Source organism: Cryptomeria japonica, chromosome 3 (assembly GCF_030272615.1).
Source record: "Cryptomeria japonica chromosome 3, Sugi_1.0, whole genome shotgun sequence".
Classification (NCBI taxonomy): Eukaryota; Viridiplantae; Streptophyta; class Pinopsida; order Cupressales; family Cupressaceae; genus Cryptomeria; species Cryptomeria japonica.
Genome location: NC_081407.1, coordinates 651,158,584 through 651,177,319, shown reverse-complemented (window position 1 = coordinate 651,177,319; position 18,736 = coordinate 651,158,584). Strand labels below are relative to the sequence as shown.

The 18,736-nt window shown below is 37.6% G+C and overlaps 1 protein-coding gene across 1 annotated transcript in view; it reads right to left on the bottom strand.

Moving 5' to 3' along the window:
* Positions 1–1,031: 1,031 nt before the first annotated feature.
* The window catches only part of LOC131037984 (ABC transporter D family member 2, chloroplastic), an 88,336-nt gene continuing 70,631 nt past the window's right edge, over positions 1,032–18,736 (bottom strand). The window contains exons 9-10 of the mRNA XM_057970251.2: positions 1,959–2,233; positions 1,032–1,617 (exon numbers count right to left, since the gene is read on the bottom strand). Coding sequence (XP_057826234.1) covers positions 1,429–1,617; positions 1,959–2,233 — 464 coding nt within the window. The 3' untranslated portion in view covers positions 1,032–1,428. The remainder of the gene's footprint in view (positions 1,618–1,958; positions 2,234–18,736) is intronic.

Genomic DNA, 18,736 nt, shown 5'->3' with positions numbered 1-18,736 from the left:
ATATGTTCTAAATGATGGGTGTTCAAAATGAAATAGGGTGTGCTTTACTAGAACACTCTAGTCTGTTGAAATATTTTGAACTTAAATCAGCTTATAAGTCAGTTGGAGGGAATTCGCTTGGGCCCAAATTTAAATTTTGAATTTGAAAGGTCAGAGATCAATTTGACATCCAAATTTCAACAAACCACGTTCATTTCTGCACCATAGAGGTGACATAGGCTAATGAACAACCAAGAGAAGAGGATCTTCGGCTGTCCAAAAAATGGAGTTGTGTTAAGATCAAATCATTTACCAACTTTCACATGAGACATCATTTTATACACTAATTATTGCACTAAAAACAAACAAATCAAAGTAAGTTTAAAACAAAGCAGTGTAGGCTGTGCAATTTTCACCATTTCAAAAACATAATCTATTCCAACCAATTAAGAAAAAAGATTGTCATTTATAAACTCGAAAGCTTGATTGAAACAATTTCATATCAGGGATTTTATTTCTTAAAAGAGGTTTCATATATAAACTGGCAACTATTCCACGATGAAAACTACTTATCTTTAAATAGCTAAAAAAAAAAAATTAAAGATGTAAACCAGTAGTGCCTTGCTAGTCCCATTAGAAACCAAAAATCTATGACTACAGAATGTTCTCCATGTTTGACTTTGCTGCGTTCAGTGACATATATTCCAAGGAGTTTTAATGAAATAAGTTAAGTGCACATAGAAAGGAGAGCGAGAGGAGCAGACGGGAGCATGAGGGTGGTCAGCAGACCTTTGTTTTCCCATTCTATTTCATAGTAAACAAACCTTACATCCAAAGCACATATATTAAGAACACCGATCTTTACCATAAGGCATCATGAACACAAACTTATGAGAATGCCTGGTGCACTAATTATAACTGAAACAAAATAAACACTTATCATCGAGAGTCGAGACCATAATGTGCGGTAACAAACTCTGCCAACATGCCACTGACTGCAACAATCTAAAGATTGAATTACTGGTCATGTCCTCATATTCCACACAGCAAAATCACAAAAAATAAAAGAGATTTTATCATATCAAAATACGGACATCAACATCTTATCTCTACAATGATGCTCAGTAAAAATTCTCATTTTCCAAATAATAACATCAGGAATCTGTTGTTTTCTAGTTGTCTTCCACCAAGCCCCGCACAATTACCCGTTGCATTATACAACCAATCAACCGTACAAAACAGAACTTGTTTCTCTATCATATTTCAATTATATATCTTAGAAACCTCATGCAATACATGAAGTCATCTGCTATTTTACAGTGTAAAGTATTATTGGTTTTCAATTTTCTATCTGATTCAAAGAGAGAAAAAATAACTTGCTCACAGAGTGATCAGCTGCAAGATCTATGAGTGAATATATACTTTAGCCCACAAGGAAAATATTTACAGTTAAACAGCTGATTTTGTCAAGCCTAGATTATTTTGATCAAGAGGTTCAAGTATCCAGTTACGCCCACAACTAGGAGATGTAGGACTTTCCAACCGCAAAATCTGTTTGTGAAAATTGGGAAGTGTACTTCTATGTCCGATGCTTATATACGTAATCCCTGCAGCTTCAATCTCTTTATACAGATGAGCCTGCAGTACACCAATTATTTTAACATTATTAAATAAATTGACAAGCGCTTAAGCTTTCTACTCCTTGACAATTCCATGATGATATGTCACAGATCAAATGAAATTCAAAATTACATAATGATTTTAAATTCACCACTCTCGCTCTAGTAATACATCAAAATCACAATCAAATAAAATAGTGGTTTCCATTGAAAAAAGTGTATGCCCATAGAACTGTTATTTTTCAGAGGTTAACTAGTTTATCCTCTTAAACACAAATTCTCCATAAAACACAATAGATATGGGAAAGCAATACCATTTCAAAACCTCAAAATATATTCAAGCTTGAAGAACAAGCATACCTCATTGACCTCATCAAGTGCACTTGTAGATTCATCTAACAAAGCAAGTTCTGGCTGTACAAGTAGCAATCGAGCAAATGCAAGTCGTTGTTGTTCACCAAGAGAAAGTACACTTGACCAATCAACACTAGAGTCCAAACCATTGCAACGTTTCAATAGATGACCAAGGCGTACAAGCTTCAATACCCACACAAGTTCATCCTCGTTTGGTACAGATTTAAGCTCATAACCAGAATTTATTGATGCTGAATTTTGCAATGAAAACGGTAAAGAAGCTGTTCATAGAAATTCAAAGTGTAGCATGAGTAAGATCATAATTGGACAGTTAAAAATTTTGATAAAATAAATTTACCTCACGTGCAAGCAGCCTCTGGCAATTTCAAAAGTTGCAAAAATACATCAATGGGAGAGAGGGAACGTGCACACACACACACACAGATAGAGAGTATTAATTTCATGAGATTGTGTCAGGGCTTAAAAAAGCTCCTAACAAAACTATCTCAAGATATTATAAAAACAGTTATCAAATGCCATCAAAGTAAACCTTCCAATTTCCAAAATCAAATGCGGCAACATATTTCACAGTTATTTTGATCAGGACAAGCTGTGACTTGGATATCTCCTTTGAAAACGGACAAAAAGAAGACTTGGGTTTATATAGAAAACCTTGCATCTTAAGGTTTGATGACAAATGTGGATGGCTAATATTATTTTTTCAACAAATAAGTATTCAAAATAAATAACTTTCAAAAAAAGGATTGAATTTTTCATACTGGATACTCAAATGAAAAGAGAACTTCAGATGCTAGTTTTGGGAATTTAAAACATCAATTGAAAATGATTTGTATTCTTCTGGGTCAAGATCATTCTTAGTTTTCCAAGTCTGCTAATTTCAGAATTTATTGTACTCTTGTCACAAACTGCTGTGCATAGCCTTCTAAATAATAGAATGCATCATTGTTTGCAATATGCCAGCATTTAAGAAAGAAAGAAATCATAATCATGAGCATAAATGGTAAAACAAGTCAATGGCAATACAGTACTGCTTCAGATATGTCTGATGCAAATGAAGAAATAACAGAAAAAAAAGATGACAATGAGATACAACTATGAATCAAATATTTCATCTCTCAATGTGAAAATCATTTGATAACTGTCCATCTTCATTCGCTAATTTGAAAGTTCTCTGAATATTACTTATGCAGGAAATATTACTTTCCATGGTAAAAGGCAATCGTCATATAATCAGTTCTTCCAATCGAGTGCTTTGATGTGGATGGTAGAATAGCTACCAGATACAGTGAAAATTGCAATACATACTACCATGCAACAAGGCTCCACTAGATGCATTTCCATTGAGCGGACAGCAGTAACACAAGGCACTATGCAATGGGAGGAAGCAAAAGAATTTTATCAATACACATACTGTAGGAGTACTCTCACCCCCCAAGTTTACACGGATACTTGAATGCCTATTTTATAATTAGAATCTTCCAACTCTTTAAGTGTCCTCTCATAGTTATCATGAACTCAAACATTTGATCGTTAAGCGGATACTTGAATGCCTATTTTATAATTAGAATCTTCCAACTCTTTAAGTGTCCTCTCATAGTTATCATGAACTCAAACATTTGATCGTTAAGCATATGACAAAGCGTCACCTATTACTTGGCCATTATATGTTACCTTTTGACCTTTTCAATTAATCTAGTTGTTCAATGGTATGTTCTAACTGCTCCATGTGTCTCTCATTGACAAAGAAACTGGATGATTCAGAGCCTCCTGTAGAAAGAAGGAAATTTTGTCCCCAAATAATGAAACTGTCAAATGGGTCTCAAAAGTATAATAAACTACAATAGCAAATTAAGAGTTACATCTAGGAAACAAAACAACCTAAGACGAGAGGTGTAACTCCATGTAGTTAAATAATAGACAAACGAGTCAGCACAATCATATAATACAAAATAGTTTAAGAAAGAACCTCTGATATAGCCAGACGAAAAAGCACTGAACACATCTTGTAGCTGAGTTAGATTAAAATAAGTAACCAATCTAGTGGCCTTGGAAGTCCCTATAATGCCAAACTTCCCTAGTGGCATGGACCACTCCTAAATCTCTATACAAAGAGTTAAATATTTTGATATCAAAGATAATCTAATAAAGTAAACTACTATCTTCACCAACTAAATTCAGCAAAAAATGATAGATTCTATCATGTCATGAAATATAATGATCTCAACTCCTAACGATTGAGAACACAACCTCAACTGGCATGACAAAAACGTCAAATGAAGTCAAGGTAGACTGATCCATAAATGGATCTAGTTCATCACCAAAGTTTGATATTTGCATTCAGGACTGTTTGGAGTAGATGAACAAAGTTTGGCCTCATACATGTGGATGTCTTTCAAGACCAGCATACTTTAGTGGCACCCAAACTAAATATCTTTTATTATTCAGGTCTCTCAAAAAATTACACACTTTCAAAAAATAGAACCACATTTTGAGTCTGTGGACAAAAATTATGGCTTCTGAGAGATTGAGACCAAATGACAAGTGCCGGTTTCATTTCAAAACTCCCAATAGGAAGCACTGGGGCAGTTTAGTAACCGTGAGGGCACTTTCATCTGAATGATAGGAACAAGAATGTGAAGCAAACAATTCGATGTATAATCTTCTAAATTTGACTCTAGAGACTTCCTAAAAGCATGGGAAGGATCCTCTTTCAACTATTTAAGGCCAAAGTAGCCGGAAACTCCTGTGTCCCTCTCTGGGCGCGTGTATCCCTGTATCCGAAACAGATACATATCCGATACAGACCGGATACTGTACCCGCACATGCCCAAAAAATCTTGATTTCCAACAGAGCCAAATACTATGTTATTCGATTTTTTCAAAAAAAATTCATAAACCTTCTTAAATTTAATTTATAAAAAGCTTCATTCATGAAATTTAAAAAAAAAATTGGTATAAACAAAACCTTTTACCAAATGAGAAAGACAAAAGAAATGTTTTTCTATTTCAGCAACTCATTTTGGGGGGTTATTTTCCAATGCAAATCTACTATTTTTTCATATTGTAAATTGTTAAAATCAACTTATAACTGTTTATGTACCAGTTATGTGTCTATATTGCTTTTGAAGTAATGAAAAATCTCCTCTAATAACTAGAAAACATTTTTTTGGGTTATTTTCCAGTGCAACTCTACTATTTTTTCATATTGTAAATCACTAAATCAACTTATAACTGTTTCTGTAGCAATTATGTGTCTATATTGCTTTTGAAGTAATGAAAAATCTCCTCTAATAACTTAGAAAATTGTGTTAAATATGTGTGTGTTTTTTATGAATGTCGTATCCAGCTGTATCCATTTTGGGGATCTTAAAAAATGGCCGTATCCGTATCTGATACTGTATCGGTGTCCATGCAACTTTGTTTAAGACATGAATGGAATTAGATTGGTTCAATGGGAATCATTGCATAGCGAATGCAACCTCGATTGAAGGATTGGGAACAATCTACCAAGCACAGTCTATAGTGAGAGTGCAACATCCAAGAAAGAAATACCAGGCAAATTACACAACTTTGGTGATCTAAGCATTGGAAGCCAAAGAACATTTAGAAGATAGGAAACACAGCAAGTGAATTTCTTGCAGTTGTAATTAATTTCATTCCAAGATAATGATAGGAAGATTGGGAACAATCTGCCGAGCACAGTCCACGGTGAGAGTGCAACATCCAAGAAAGAAATAACAGACAAATTAAACAACTTTAGTGATCTAAGCATCGGAAGCCAAAGAACATTTAGAAGATAGGAAACACAGCGAGTGAATTCCAAGTGTAATTAATTACATTCCAAGATAATGCTCTGAAGTTGTGCAATTGTCACTTCAAACTACCTTACCTCATCTTGAGGTTTCTAGGATAAAAATTTGTCTCTTGATAGTGTTGATTAATTTTGGATTATCTTTTGAATGGAAATTCAAGTAGTATAGTATGGATTAAAAAAATGTTTGACCACCCGTTGTGACCATTTCACACATCGCCCCATTAGAATGGGGACCCCCTCTTTTTCTTAGGGTTTTGCTTTCCCTTACTTAGGTTTTCTCTCTGCTTGCTAGGTTTGAAGTGAGTGAGTGGTCGCCTGGGCTGGGTAGATTAGGGTTTCTTCCGAGAGCTTGTCTTAGGGTTTCTTTCAAGCTGAGTCTAGCCTGGTTTTGGGAGGTCATTAGTTGTCGGCCTCGAACCCTAGGTTTGCCTTAGTGTGGCTTTTCCTTTCAGAGGAATGAAGATGGATAGAATGAGTGGAAGAGATGATAAGTCTCAGGTCAGAGTAGGTTTGGAATGATGGTTTTCTTGTCAGAGTCTTGTTTTCCTCCAGGTCAAAGTCGAATGAGCGGAGTCAGTGGTCAGGGAGAGATGGAGGTGGCGATTTCAAAAGTGGATGAGCAAATGCACTTGATGATGATTGAAGAAATTTTGAAAGGATATCCAAGGTTTGAAGTGTCAGAATAATGGAAGTTAGCCTAAAAGAAGATTTTCGCTCCTGACCCTTCCATAGAGTCCAGAGCGAAATCCTCACCTGACCCCCAATTTTGGCCTTAGACATGCAGAATGAAGTTTTTTGAGTCAAGTGGACGACAACTAGACATGATGGTACTATGGAGAGATGAAGTTGATCAAGTCTGGATTGAGAAGGAGTGGAATTGAGTGTGAAATCAACCTAAAATAGGGATTTCACTTTGGACCCTTCCAGAGCGAAATTCATTTTTCTCCACTTTGCTCTTGATGTGATCAAGTTTTTAGACTTTTGGGGCATAGATGAAAGAGTTTGATGCATGTTTGCCTTAGGGAGGAGGTTTTAGACCTTGGGAGAATGAAAATCAACCTAAAAGAAGAATTTCGCTCCTGACCCTTCCAGAGCCAAATCTTCCCTTTTGCCTTCTCTTGGCCTTAAAAACCTAGTTTGACCTTGCCTAGACCAAGTTGGATGATGGATTATCTTTATTGTGAAAGGAGGAAGTTGATTTGATCAAGTTTGAGCGAAAATGAGATGAACCTAGGTGAGAAACTAGCTAAGGATAGGGATTTCGCTCCTGACCCTTCCAAAGGGTCCAGAGCGAAAATTCCCTTAAACCTCAATTTCTCACTTATCAAGGCCAAGTTTTGAGTCCTAAGGCATGTATGGAAGTATTTTGACATGTTCTAAGTCTTAGGAGGTGAGTAAAGGTGGATGAGATGAAGGATTCTAGACTAAAAGATGAATTTCGCTCCTAACCCTTCCAAAGGGTCCAAAGCGAAATTCTTGAAAGCACTCATTTTCCACTTTGCCAAAGTCAGGACCAGGATGGAGATGCAAGAAGAGCGACCTATGTTTGCCTCCCATAGAAGATTAAAGTTGGAAAAATCAAGAATCAAGGTCAAAACATGATTTTCGCTCTGGACCCTTCCAAAGGGTCCAGAGCGAAAATCCTTATAGCTCTTGTTTTCTTCCTTGTTTTGGCTAGGTGTTGGCATGATGTAGGATAAATTGGTATGTTCTTGCCTTGAGAGGGAGTTGGACGCTTTGAAAGATGAAGATTTTAGCCCAAATCATGATTTTCGCTCCTGACCCTTCCAAAGGGTCCAGAGCGAAATTCACTATAAACCTCATTTGCTACTTTGTTTGGGCATCAATCCTTGTTTCTTAGGTGGAAAATGATCTAAGTTTGACTCTTGAGGTGGTTTGAAGTTGGAAAAGTGAGTGATCAAGCCTAAATCATGATTTTCACTCTTGACCCTTCTAAGACTCATCTCTTCCCTAGTTTGACCAAATTTTTTGATTTGCAAGGCATCTTGAAAGGAAGAATGGACATATTTTGCCTTTGGAAATGTTTGAAAGCATTGAAAAGTGAAGGATTTTAACCAAAATAGTGAATTTCGCTGCTGACCCTTTAGACCACAAACCTTGTCCCTTGGGTGAAGAATGATGTTTAGTTACCTTCTAGAGAGGATTGGAGTTGAAAAGATGAAGGATCAAATCAAGAATGAAAAATTAGCTCCTAACCCTTCCAAAGGGTCCAGAGCGAATTTTCTCAAAACCACCTTTTTTCCAATTTTATGCCAAGTCTAGTGCAGACTAAGGTGAGTTCAAGAAAGAGAAGTCCTTAGGAATGATTTCAAATTGCTAATGATTATCAAATTTGAAGGAATTGAGCCAAATAGTGAATTTCGCTCCTGACCCTTCCAAAGGGTCCAGAGCGAAATTCCTAAAATCACTTATTTTCCTAGCAAAATCAAGTCAAACTTGGGTTTTTATAGCTTGGAAGAATGAGGAGAAGTGTTTTCTTGCCTTTTGAGGTTGATTCAAGATGAAATGATGGAGGAAGAAGCCTAAAACAAGATTTTCGCTCCTGACCCTTCCAAAGGGTCCAGAGCGAAAACCCTAAAAACCACCTTTTTCTCCAAGATTTGAGTGAAGTCAGGCCTAGACAAGGGTGAGAGAAGCCATTTGGATTGCCTTGGATAGACTCTTGACCACCAAAGATGCAAATTTTGAGCTAAAATTGAAATTTCGCTCCTAACCCTTCCAAAGGGTCCAGAGCGAAATTCTGGATGGGTCTTGTCCCTGGCTAGGTTTTTGAGCGAATTTGACCTTCTAGGACTTGTGAAGATCAAACCAATGTTGCCAAGTTGATGAGTGGATTCAAAATGAGGGAGTCTAGATGAGTTGATGTGAAGAAAATGAAATTGAGTATGAATAAGCAAGCAAAGGGTGAATTTCGCTCCTGACCCTTCCAAAGGGTCCAAAGCGAAATTCTTCAAAACCACTATTTCCCCTTTGTGTCAAGACAGGATTTTGACCCCTAAGGCATGAAAAGATTGGAGTGAGATTATTTAAGCCTTGCAAGATCAATTGAAAGTGAAGGAGATGGAAAATTAAGCCTAAAGGGTGAATTTTGCTTCTGACCCTTCCAAAGGGTCCAGAGCGAAATTCACAAAAGGTCATGTTTTTCTCCAAGATAACGTTGAGCCAAGCCAGTGATCAAGGTGAATGGACCTTGGAGATTGCCTTAGAGAGGGTTGTCAATCAAACAAAGGTGAGTTTTGACCTAGAGAAGGAATTTCGCTCCTGACCATTCCAAAGGGTCCAGAGAGAAATTCTCATTATCACCTAATTTGCCCATGTGAGAAGCTAAAAGGTTGAATTCCTAGGCTTTGTTAAGCCAAAACAAGCATATGCACACCTTTAAGAGGATTTTGGAGTAAGAAATGAGAAAATTTAGGCAAAATCAAGAAAATCGCTCCTGACCCTTCCAAAGGGTCCAGGGCGAAATCCTTGAGGAACCCTATTCTTCATCTTGTTTGGGCTAGACAAAAACATGATGACAAATCTAGGTTGTGAGGATGTTGATTAATGGAGTGAATAAACCTAGGTGAGGAGTTCAAACAAGCCTCCTTGGAGTAATTTAAGCCTTCCTCATATCTTAAGTATTTTAGTGCCTATGAAAAGGTAAGCCTTCATCAAACCTTGATCAAATTCTACCATCCACTAGGCTTACTTATACCTTTTCACTAATTTGCTAATTAAATCTCATTTGGGGACTAAGACAAATTCGCAAGAGCTAAGGCAATAATAAATTGATTAATTAACTTTTTCTAAGCCTTAAATAAATAAAAAATAAACCTTTAGGCTTTGAAATTATCTTAAAAATAAAAATCCCACTTAAGCGCTCAAAAACATTTTATTTTGCCTTCTAATCAAGTTGGCCAGCTTGTATAAGTGGTTTTATTTTATTTTTTTTACATATTTGTCAAGTCGGCCTAGAGGTAAAGTGAGGTGAGCGCCCTATATAAGAGAGGTGTTTTTGAGATTATTTATCATTCATTCATTTTCTCTCATGCGAATTTGAGGAGCAGATTTAGGAGTGCGAAATTGAGCAGATTGGAGGCAAATTTCCAGATCTTGAAGGCTAATTGAAGGCGAAATCCTCACTGGGAGCTAATTGAAGGTTGAAGCCATCATCAAGAAGGACCTGAAATTCAACTCAAACACCTTTGTCCAGCAGATCTCCTTTTTTCCTTTATTCATTTTTCAAGGTTGATAGCTAAAAATCAAAAGGAGGGTATGTACAATCAGATTTTGAAGGCATGTTGAAGATTTGATTTAATTTGCTATATCAATCCTTGTAAGGTTAAATCTTTTACAATCTGATTTAGTGCATAGATAACATCAATTTGAAAATTCATAATTCTAAGGATTTATCATATTATTTTCAAATTGTAATCTTCTTATTTGCTTGAAAGGGCCTCAAATCTCCTATCTTAAGATATCATGCTCAAACCTAACTTAAGCATTTCTTGTAGGTATCAAATGACAACCCCCAAGGCTAGTGGATCCACTACCCGGCAGGCTCTCATCAAGGAAGATCAGAAGAACGATGAATTGGAGACAAGGATCGTGTCCAAGTGGAGCAATATCGGAGACACCAATCTAGGAAACTTCAATGTGAAGAAGTTTCGGGAAGCACCCTACATCGGCAAGCCGTCGCCCATTGCCAAGAGGATAATTGAGAGTGGCATCATCAAGGCCACAGGTTTCCCTCCTGCAGTCAAGTGCCACGAGTTGATGATCGAATGTGCCCAGCACTATGATTCACATTCAAGAACGATCGTAGCTGAGGATGGAACTGTCTTAGCCTACCTTTCAGAGGAAGCTATAAGTGAAGCTTTTCATCTCCCAAAGCAGAGATACATGATCTACAAAAGTCTGGAAGGAGCTAGGTCTGAACCTGATTACTGTTTGAACTTCATCAACAAAAATTGGTTGCTCAAAAGTAGACCTCGCTTGAACAAGATTCACAATACACCGCACAGAATTGATTTCCAAGAGGAATTCAAGGACTTGATAACCATGCTCAATCGGGTCATTGGTGCCTCTCAAGCTTTCTTCTTCGACAAGTGGATGTTCTTCTTCATACAAGTGATCGTCCAAGGAAAGGGAATGCTCAATTGGGCTAGGATCATTAGCAACAACCTAGACGTGCAGTTGAGGAGGCTAACCCCTACCAAGTCATTTCACATGAGTTCATATGTTATATATTCCCTAGTCAGGAGTTTTGAGTATGCAAGGCTACCTCATAGAGGGGTTGTTGGGAGAGGACTCGGAGAAATAAAGGGTTGTGATTCTTATATTCAACTACATCATCCACCAAGGAATGACTACAAGCTAATCAATGACACCTTCACAATGCATATCACCAGGACATTGCAAGGAGGGATTCACAATCGATTGTCTCTGGAAGCATAGGAGCTCGTGAAGAAGCATGGTGCATGGTTCATTCAATTTCCAAAATTCACGTACATCAGAGTTCATGGATGTCCTTCACCTCCCTATATGTTGCCGAGATATCCTACAGACAAAATAATACTACTTGAAGTGACTAGAAAGTTGGCAGCTTATGCTAAAGCATCAAGGCATAAACATGGAAATGGTATCCCTGTACCCATTCTACTAGGGAATTCAATTGAAGTGTGTCCTAATTCTCAAGCCGCAGAGGATGCAGAGAAGGAGTTGTCTTTATATTCATTCACATCTTTTGCTTCAAGGGAGAATTTTGACCTTCATGGTCACATAGAAGAGACAGTCGGGAAGAAGTACAAGCATGAGTTTCAAGTAGAGGACTTTTGGATGAATATTCAGGATGATGTAGAGGTCAAAAGAAAGATGCATTCCAGATTACCCTTGGATCTCATCAGGAAATGTAAGGTTTACAGAGTAGCCGATCAAGCCCAGGATAGTGGTAGATATCTCCAATCGTCCTATGACAAGGAGGATAAAGAAGTGAAGATCGATTGGAATGAGCCAGAGATTTTGGACCTAAGAGCTTTGATGGCTCCCATTTTATCTTGCATGTGCAGATGGGTGGACGTACAACATCAAAAATTGAAGGAGCAGAATGTATCTATGACATTCACCCTGGAAACGAGAACAGAAGAAGGAGAAGCAAGTGTGAGTGAGAATACTTCTCATTCTAAGGGATCAAAGAGAAAAGAAGGACCTGAGAAGAGAGAGCCTTCCAAGAAGAAACAAAAAGTGAATCCTGATCGCCCACCGAGTACATCTTCCAGGTGTGAGAAGGAAGCAAGTCAAGGAGAGGGTCAGAGGCAAATAGTGTATGAAATTGATGAGTCTATGGAATCCATGGTGCAGAATGATAAACAAGGTAAAGGACAAACACCTCAGCATTCATCGAGTCAATCTCTCCAGGTTGGTACTAATGAACAACAAGAAGAAAAGAATGAGATGAAGCAACATCTCCTTTCAGGGAAGATAGACCTCTGCCTAAAGAAATACAAGTGAGGGAAAGGAAGTCTTCCATTCCAGATTGGCTAAAAGAAAGGCTGACAAGGGTAGTTGTGGTCGAAGAGGAAGAACAAGTGTTCGACTTGGAAAGTCTCATAGGAAGTTCTGATGAAGAGATCAAAAAGAGGAAGGCCACAAAGATGTCCAAGGTAATTAGAGATGAAGCAGGATCCAAAAAGGTACAGATAGCTACACCAGTGGTAGACAAGTATGAGGATGAGATTCTAGCAAAAGAATATGATCTAGAGACAGTTGATCTTGGTCCACTTACCTCCGAGCAAGCTATGGAAGAAGCAACTGATTCAGTGAGAGCACTTAATGACAAACTCAAAGAAGAAATAGAAAAGAATAAGAAGCTAAAAAGAGAGGTCAGTGCTTGGAGAAATTATTTTAGCCATCTTAATCAACCTTTGAGACGACAGGATCCAGCAATATCTCCTTTGCATGAGCTTCCCCTTGAATCAATAAATGAGGCAGAAAGGGTAAGGAGCTTGGTCCAACTCATGAGTTCTTGGATTGATGAATCTTACAAGGTAGCCATTGAATTTGCAACAAGAATGATGAAGACAGTCCATCGAGCTATCCAGGTCCTTGAGATCATCCATAATCTAATGATAATTGTGGATGCATTCACTCACACCAGAGACGTTATCATCCCGGTCTTACAAGTGATAAGGACGCCAAGACAGATTTTAGCACAAGAAAAGATAATGGATGGAGGAACCCATAGCCTCCTGCAGTGGTCAACTTTGCTCCAGATGAAGGAAATTCTTTTCGAAGACATCAACACCAGATGCAGCGGAGTTGAAGGCACCATCCACCCAATTCAAGACAAGGTGTTTGAGGTATTGTGTACAATCCTTGACAGAAGGATTGAGATCGAGACAGATGTAGACGTCCAAGAGTTGGAAGACAAGATCAAGATCATCTTTTGCAAAGAGGAGAACATTGTCACAGAAAGGCAGCGAGATCAGATGTATGCTATTATGTTCCTAATCGAAAAGACAAAAGAACTTGAGCCTGGGTGGGAGACGACTCTTCTCACTACTTTTGATCAAGTCCTCCACATGGAAGAACGAATGAAGAATATTCCTGAGTTTCCCATTGTTGAGATTGAGGCGATTGCGTCCAGATTCATTGAATATGCTAGAAAAGAGCATAGGAAAGGGAACAAAGTTCTAGATGAAAAGTTGTTATAAAATGATGTGGCAACTTAATTCCTATTGGGCTATGTCTCCTTGTTATTTGTGCCAATTCCTATTGGCTATGGATATCTAAATGGGGACTTTTTTGTAACAAACCCTAATTAGGGTTTAGGTGTCAAAATCTCAGCCATCAATCTTCTTTTGATCTAGGCCGTTCATTGTATTTGAGAGTGCTATATAAGCCCTCACTCATTTCAGGTTAGAAAGTTAGAGAGTTAGAGAGAGAGATTTAGAATTTGTAAGTTTAATATTGTTAGCAGTAGAGAAATAAGTAGTGAAGAGAGAAAGTTGAACAATTGTTGTTTATTTGGCTATGAGATCAATGAAATATTGAAGTTATGGTGTTTTATTGCAATCCTTGTGGCTATTTTCATGGTTGTTTATCTTCTTGAATCACTCTTAGTAGAAATAGCATTTAAGTTTTAAGTTTGAAGGACGAATGTTGTGCTTGATCTTTGATAAGACTCATTCCAAACCACGAGCTCCTTACTGATTGTAAGAACACCCTGTGTGGTCAACTGGAAACATTGAGATTGTTTAAGAGTTCAATCATTGTTGGAGGCATTGATATGTATCTTACTGATACTATCTATCCCCTTAGTGATTTGAAAATCATTGAATCCCCTTAGAAGATCGCACCAATTCCAGTGGAGTTGTAATCTTTTGGCAATACTGAAATTGGTAGAGTTTTATCAAGACCAATCATCACTGAGTCATTCTTAGGATTAATTTAGTCTCGCCTCCTCGAAACCTTTATCTTTTGATCTTTTTGAAACATCAGTTAGCATTAGGAGAATCCTGTTTCCTCATTTGAAAACTCAGATACCGGTTCTCCCCTATTTTGGCTGGGTCCTGGTCCTGGTCTGTGCCCGGTCCTGGTCCTGGTCCGGTTCGCTCTGGGTCCCACCCGGGTCCTGCCCAGGCGGCTGGGTTCCCTGTGGGTCCTGCATGGCAGGACCCACAGGGAACCCAGCCGCCTGGGCAGGACCCGGGTGGGACCCAGGGCGAACCCAGGAGGACCCGGGTGAACCCAAGCCCGTGGGTTCCCAAAAACGGGGCCCACGGGTTAGCAAGCAATTAAAAACAATAAAAAAACAATATTTTTAATCTTATAATTACATCTACTGAATATTTATTGGCATTGGCAATTATGGATTTATGATTTATGATTTATCTGTTATCATTTATGTATCATTGTATGGGAAAGTTACATTGTATGTTTGATGTTTCATATTTGTATGTTTGAACTATGAACATATATAATTTTGATGTTTGAAGTTTGAACATATATATATATATATATATTAAAAAAAATTAAAATATATATATATATATATATGTACGGACGAACCCGTACCCGTACCCAAAAAAAAAAATTTTTTGCCGAATCCGCGAATCCGTACCCGAATCCGAACCGGAACCGGTAACTTAGTTTGAAAAGTAGTCGCACGACCAAGCTTTCCCTGAAAGTACGTAAGGCCCCTTGAAAAACAGTAAACACAACGACCACTAGTGCTTATCCACGAGTAGAGAACCTACATAACAGAACCTTGAAGTTTCTCTGATTGATCCTTTTTGCGATATCTTCAGCATTCGGAAACTTTACTCAAGAGAGGATAAGATACCTTTGGGTATTTTATTCTGTGTTTGATCGTGTACAAAATACACATCAACACCACCCCATCCCGCCATTCATGGGGCTCCTAGAGTTGATTCTAATGCCAAGGCTAGGATAAGCATAATTTGCACCCCACTTGATATTTTCTCTGTGTTGGATGTTCGTGAGCGTGTTGGATATTTTTATGTCTCCAGATCTTGTATTTTGGAGCAGTTGTGTTTCACGATTACCTATTTGCAGAAGATGATGAATATTTGTGACAGGATACTTGTACATGATGTAACATGCAACTTAATGATGACTTATGTAATGTTGATTAGGAAAAAGTGGATAATAGTATTGTTAGTTTAGGATTATTTGATGAATTGGCATTTAATGGATTTATTGTGTCGGAAGTGTTTAATGGAATTTATACGATTAATTTTCTATGTTGTTTATGGTGAAATAAGTAATAGTGTTAATAGGAAAAATCAGTCATTGATCGTTGTTAGTTGTTGTATATTACCTTAATGATGTTGTGGTTAAGTGATAACATTATGATGCCCTAGGGAAGGATACAATGAAGATTGTAAGAATGTGATGAAATTAAGAATGTAAAGAATGTATATATGTTTAACTGTTTATATGATTATTTTGCGTGTGTACTTTAGTTCATATATATGGAGCCTCACGAGGAAATCCTGGACAATCGAAGGCAGGATGACTATTCATAAATCACAAAGGTAAGGAAACAGCAAAGATTAGTGTCCCATTGCCAATTGGCACAAACAATGAAGCTGAAATACAGGCAATTTGGCATGCTTTATAAGGACTTAAACTTGATTTTAACAAATGTATTATAGCAGGGATTACCTTCTAACCATAAATGCAATTGGAGTGGAAAAGCTAAGTAATTGGAGACTCAATAATGCATTGAAGGGCTGCTTCGAAATGTTGGAGTTGATTGGTGACTTCTCAACACCCCTAAAATCCTTGCAAGACCAAAACAACTTCCACAAGAGAGAACGGAAAGAATAGCTTACTTAACAACGCAAGATCAATTAATTAAATATGTACATGAAAGGCCTTGCTTATAAAGGCAAGGTGAGAGGTAGGTTTAGACAAGATGTTGACATGTGTCATAATCCTCTACAATGAAACAACTAAAGTGATAAATATTAAATGACCTAGGTAAACCTAGGTAACTAAAAGTAGTTGTCTAAAGATAAGATTGTGTGGCAACTAATCATCTTCTAGAAGTACACCTAGGACCTACATAAACTTGAGTCATGTGAATAATTCCCCTACTAGGAACTAGCGAAAACACTAGGTACAAAACCTTATTCACACCAACACCCCCCTTAATTGCAACTTAGAGAGTAGATTATTATGCAAAGATGCAAGATCATTAAGATGGGTCCCAACTACAAAACCATTTTAGTACCCATGTACAATGTAAATCTCTCACAAACGAAGAAAAGGAGAAAACCCAACGGGACAAAACTCCTCTACAAAAGAGAAAAAAGAAACAACAATGGATGATGAACAGACTCAATGATACCCCCCATGGACTATATCCATCATCAATATACAATGAATGATCCACCCATAGGAAGGAAAGAGAGTCTAGATACGCAATGTTTAATTGATAGGAATCCCAAACAAGAAGACATTTAGATACCTATTGCAATGAATCATCGAAAGTTATCAATGAATTAACAACAAACGATGAATGTGGGATCTTAATTTAAGTAGGAGTTGTAGAAGAAGTCTTTGGATCATCAAGACACTCAAGTTCTGCATCATATTCAAACTCTTGTAAGGTATCATCATCAAAGAGAAATTGTCAACATCATCATGTGGCATGAGGCAATTTGAAGCAAGATGATCTGGGAATGGAGGAATATGAGGATTTCCATATATCTATAAAATCTAGGTCCTATTGATGGGTGTTTTGTGACCACACCAACACAAAATAAAGTTTTTCAACAATCACTTTCTCCTCTTTTGATAAAAATCAGATGTATGCTAAGATTGTAGGAAAATCATACATTGACTCCAAGGTTCCAATTGCGTACTAGCGACTTTCTAATGGATATAGAATCGTTTGGTGGATGTTGTTGGTAATCCAAGGGGACTTACATTTGGATCATTCTTTCACTTCTTTGTTGTGGCTGGAACTTCATCATCAGATATAGCAATTTTGTGATGCTTCTACTTCAAACGAACTAAATTGGAATGAACTAAAATTAAAGGGGAAAGGGTTTAGGAGACTAAGTTAAATCTAAGAACTCAATAGATAGCAATGCTTTGGATGAGGTCAACCACACTTAACTTCGCCACTAGAAGACAACTACATGAAGCGGGTGCAATCTTCAGAGGTTATGTTTGAAGGATTTTTAAACCATAGATGAACACCATCAGAGAACAATGTTCATCTAATAATTTAGATTAAGCACATGCATAGAAAAGCTCAGTCCAACCTTGCACTGTCAATAGAAATCGTCTATTATCAAAAGGTATGAGCAAGCAATCTTCACCTTAAAACATTGCAATCAACTTTGTTCATCTAACTACTTGGAAAATAAAATTCTACTCTAAGTGAGGAAGGTGCAACCATGCAAGTTTTGAAAAATAATTTAAGTGAACACCATCAGAGAAGAATGTATCACTATTATTATCTCAATAACTTATCACAACAATTTCATACAATTCTCCCCACTTACAAATGAAGGGGTGACCCCCTTATATAGGCCTCTAGCTTGAAAATGGATGACCTTGATTACAAACCGATCAACGACTAAGATTCAACATGCAAACCCTAATTAGGGTTTGACCAAAGATTCCAAGTTTATGACACCACATACTCGGAAAATACATTAATGAAGCACTACGTCCATTATCAATTAATTACACTTTGATCAAAAAATTGCCCATAATGCATTAAATACCCCTTACATTCAAAAAACCCACTACTATGCAATAAATGCTCCACTCCATCCATCTTCGCCCAACATGCAAAAGATGCTCTATCATCTCCAAATTCAGCTGCCATGCAATAAATACCCTAATGGCTGCCATGCACTGAATTAGCCACCACTTCCTGGAATATGGTAGCCGTCATGCAATTGATCAACCATTACTTGGTTAGATATTCCCTACCAATAAATGTGCCACATGCCATCATGCAATCAATAGATTCTCGTCCAAGAATGGACGACCATTATCCCATTCATTTATGGTGAAAACAACAAATCTCGCGATCACGGCTTCCATCTCTCATATGGAGACACTTGGCACAATCCCTAGCTTGAATTCCAACAATGAAATATCCCCTTCACACTTGGCCATCTTGGAAGAATTTCAATAGTTTTGTCCACTTCTGAAGGAATCTTGCACATCCGGAATTCTTGGAGAGAGAAAATCCTCTCTAGAGAGATTTGTGTCCTAAAGGAATTTTTCTTGTGTTCTCATGCACACCTCATCCCGAAGGAAGATTTTCTTGACTACTAACCATTTTCCATGTTGAAGGAATTTTGTCTTGTCCTAAGCCTTGGAGAGAGAAACTTCTCACACTTGAGCAATTTTTCTCGTGCCTTGAAATTTCTTCTTCTTGGGCGAAATCTATCCT